General features: G+C 37.8%; 1 protein-coding gene across 1 annotated transcript; it reads right to left on the minus strand.

The window, feature by feature from the left end:
• Positions 1-2,717: 2,717 nt before the first annotated feature.
• Positions 2,718-3,380, minus strand: LOC137624670 (uncharacterized). Its single transcript, XM_068355629.1, has one exon. The coding sequence runs from the start codon at positions 3,378-3,380 to the stop codon at positions 2,718-2,720; it is 663 nt and encodes a 220-aa protein (XP_068211730.1).
• Positions 3,381-4,361: the final 981 nt, after the last annotated feature.

Raw genomic sequence — 4,361 nt, forward strand, 5'->3', positions numbered from 1 at the left:
CTACCCATGACCTATCGATTGGCAGAGTGTGATTTTTTAACCAAGGGGGTCCCTCCCTCCAAAAGGAGTTATTTGCTAACACCTTAGCCCTCTTTCCCCGTGTCAACCAATCACTGGGATTTTCAAATGAAGGTACTTAAGACAGGACTGACCCCGGAATCAAAGAGTTAATCTAAATTACTCTGTTTCTCACAAACACAGGCAGAACATTACTGGACACAATCCAGCTAAGGGCGACTTTACTGTCTGACCAGACATATAATTGTTTAAACTTTATCTCATCAAAGGAGTCAATAATAAATGTGGTCATTCTTGCTCCTAGCAACAATGCCATTAGCTCCAATTTTGGAATTGTCAATTCCTTGATGGGCGCCACTCTACCCTTTGCTATGATTATATTAGAGCTTTCACCATTTGCCCTATAGGCCACACAACCATATGAAGTTTCGCTAGCATCGCAGAATGTGTGTAAGGTATCACCAGTTCCCAGGCTAGCACTCCTAGGAAAAGATATTTCAAAACACTTCTTTGAGTCCTTGCGTAATTCACTCCATTCCTCTCGTAGCGGGTTGGTGAGTTGTTCGTCTTAATCCAGATGTTGCTTCCACAATTTCTGCAAAAAATATCCTTACTTTCATAGTAGCAGGGAGAAGCAATCCCAATGGATCGTATATTTGGGCAATGGTACTGAGAATCTCTCTTTGTTTGACTCGATCTATTAATATGAGTTAGATTGATCGTTAAGACGTTTTCAATTATATCCCAATTTAATGCCAATACTTTATGAATTTGGCTTCAATTTGGCTACAATTTGATAAGCAGCAGCAATAGTTTGTATAGACTCGCAATTGCTAACCCACTCCTTCAAATATAAGTGAGCCTGAGCAAAAATTTTGTTGGCATTAAAGTATAAATCCATTAACTCAGATTCACTATTAGCCGTAAATTGCCAATTATTTACGTACAAACCTTTCTTAAATCTTTCCACTACATCCACTGTATTGGACCGGGGTAACCACGAGCCCACAGTGGACAAGTGATGCTTGATGGTTGCATTTAGAAAAAAAGGTGAACATGTAGCTCCAAATAATACTAGTCTAAATCTGTATACTATTAATTTACTATTGGGGTCTGTTGGATTTTCCAACCATAAAAAACGAGTATAAGTGCGATCTTCTTCACGCAACTGTGCCATTAAAAATACCTTCTCAATACCACTAATACAAGCAAAGGTGTTAATTCTAAATTGCAGCAGGACTGTGTAGATAAGCCGTTACGTGTGGTCGAGTCCATAGACAATCATTCACGCTTAATCCATTTTTACCTTGTTTTGATGAGCAATCAAACACTATTCTTATTGGAGTGGTGGCACTGTCTTAAAGCACTCCATGATGTGTCAAGCAATGACAATCCACATCAGATTTATTATAGATCACCTTCTGAATGAATCCTCTATCTTCTTGCTCTTGCAAGAGTTTCTGATAATGATCAAAGTAATCGACATCTTTCTGAAACTTGATGCTCTGCTGTCGAAGTCTGCTCATGGCTGAACCAAAATTTATCATTAATCTGAATCTATTGGTTCTTCAATGCCACAACATACTATATATCAATTTCAGAATAGGTTATAGTGCTCTCAAAGTCCTTTAAGACCCTCTGGTCTTGTTCTCGCAACTCCCAGCAATCTATTCCCAATCTGTCCAAACTCCACAATGCGTCCACATTTTCATTATGAGTAGCTTCAATTTCTTCAGTTTGAACAGCTAGCTTCAAAATTATCACATGAGTCTCCCTAGTGGGGAGAGCACAACCTGTGCCTGTCACCACATAACCGAATATGGTCGGCAGCAATATTAAATTTCTAACCCTTTTGAACCCTGGATGCAAAATATTGTAAACAATATTAACCCCTATTAATAATTCAATAGTTAATTGATTCTCAACAGGCAAATCAAAATCTTTATCAACCAAGCTGATCTTAGTTTTACATAACGAATTCACACTTCTCTTAATGTTGAATTTCTTCGTATATTCTGGCAGCTCATCCACCACTATGCAGTCCATTATTATTACCTTATCTTTATGCGGTATGGCGACGCTTATCATCTCGTATTAATGAACAGGTTTACTAGTTAGATAACCTCTCAAGGCTATATTTTCAATTCCTTTGGACCTATCTTGCAGTCTCTACAGCTGATCTTTTAATGAACGTTCTCTTGGCACAAGTATCCAACAGCCCTCTAAGTCGTACCATGCGACCTTTCTTCCCTTTCAGGGGAATTGTTGCTGTTGGTAATATGGATTGCTTACTTGACTTATTTGGTTTGTCCTGCTCATTTACTAATAGCGTTCCCACTTGTACACCACTTTGTTTATTCTTGCTTTGCTTTCTTGTTTGGTCTATCACACAAGATGCGATGATGTCTCATCTTACAAGCATTATTGCAACTTGGTTTGTCCCAGTCCACACTAAAATGCTTCTTAGAAGCGCACACAAAACATAACTGTAAAGCTCTGATGCGATTCAACCTTTCCTCTCTGGTTGCGTAAGTTTTGCACTGTGTCCACCAATGTTCTTTATCACAAAGAGCACATCTTGTGTATTGCTGATAACTGGATTTATTCACCTTTCCTTTGGGTTTTTGTCTAACAGCTTGGGATTGATTTACTGTGAATGTAGATATTGACGACAGAGTTTCAGTTTTATTCACATCAGTTTAAACAAAAGTTCTTAGATTGCGAATTTCCTCTTCTAGGCATTTCTTAAAGATGTCTAATACCAACCAATCGTCTCCACACCTATGCTTCACAGTCTCACTAACGTTTTGAGGCAATTTGGTATAGAGCAGAATAGCATAAAGCTCATTTAATTCCAGCTTTTCTCTTTCAAGCGATCTTATTGAGCATTCAAAATTAGCTCTGAAAGTTTGTAATGATTCAGAATTGGCAACAGGGGACTCCATTTCTAGCAATCTTCTCACCAGAACATGCTTAATCTCATCTCTCTTTCCGTAAGTAAATAGGAGAAGAGCTACAGCTAGTGGATAATTGGCGGCCTCAAATTTAAATCCCGAGATTAATTTCAAAGCTTCTCTTATGAGCAAACTTCGTAAATATGAAAACTTCTGAATTGGTTCCAAGTCTTTCCGCTGGTGTACCGACGCATCGTATAGTTCGCAGAAGGAATTCCATTCTAATATATCTCCAGAGTAATGCGAAATATCCAGTTTGGGCAATCTAATACTGACTGTAGGTAGTGGCGGTGGTTGCGTTAGCGGATTTAGTAACTTCAAATTGTTAGTAATAGACCTACTGAGTTTGCCGATATGTGTACGGACGTCTCTTGCATATTCAGCTCGATTTATAATTTCATCAGACATTTCTTCTTCTTTAACTGAATCCAAAATTTGTTCATCCAAAACAAGAACTTTGTTCAAATTATCTAAAATAGAATCCCTAAGGGAAGTTATAGCATCAATATCAGTTGAATCGATCACTTTGGTCATCTTCCCAATAAAACGTGTGATAACTGATTTATAACCGCCACATCTACGCTTCAACGACTCCATTGTGACAAGACCAAACTCAAAAAATACAAATGCAACATAATATATTCACATTTTCAATTATCAAAAAATATGAATCCAACTATAATAACTGGGTTCAAAGGTTAAATTAGCAAATTTTCACAAAGGTGACTCATCACTCAAATTAAACAATCAATGAAAAGGAGAAATTTTATTATACGTGCGTAGTGGAATGTGCAAGCCCTGTCCCATACTTAACCCAGCCCCAAATCTGAAGGGGAAGGACGGAGTAACCCCGATCCTCCTCACCTTCTACCACCCTGTACTTTTCACATATTTGTTTGACTCAATGCAAATACGTTGAGCCAACGCCCTGTAACTTTTATGATGAAAATGAATCCCATCTCTTGCTAAATCACATTCTGATAATAAAGTAGGGATCACCCTAACTCTTGTATCTCGTTTAAATTTTTTGTTTAAATAGTTTTCTCTCTTTTGATAGTTTTTGGCAGAGGTTCTAGATGGTGTTTTACGTATTACTATTAACATAACAAAAACCTCTGAATTATTGACTGTACATAGACTTTCTACCAATCCTAAAATATTTTTGTGAATACTATTCACCAGGTTAGGGTTATCTCCTGGTACATCTAAGTCATTGCTACCTATGAACAAGATATTGATACTAGGCCCATAGGTAGTAAGTTCGGTTATCAGGCCAGGTGCCATAAGGTTGGTTGTAACAGCCCCTGTTCTATCAGATGTCTTATATTCTAAGGGTTCCAATAATGCCGATCTACCACTATGAAAACAATTCAAAAGATGGGTGACATG

The sequence above is a fragment of the Palaemon carinicauda genome, chromosome 31 (genome assembly GCF_036898095.1).
Source record: "Palaemon carinicauda isolate YSFRI2023 chromosome 31, ASM3689809v2, whole genome shotgun sequence".
Lineage (NCBI taxonomy): Eukaryota > Metazoa > Arthropoda > Malacostraca > Decapoda > Palaemonidae > Palaemon > Palaemon carinicauda.

Coding starts and splice junctions, on each gene's coding strand:
- LOC137624670 (XM_068355629.1), bottom strand. CDS start 3,380: ATGTCTGATGAAATTATAAATCGAGCTGAATATGCAAGAGACGTCCGT.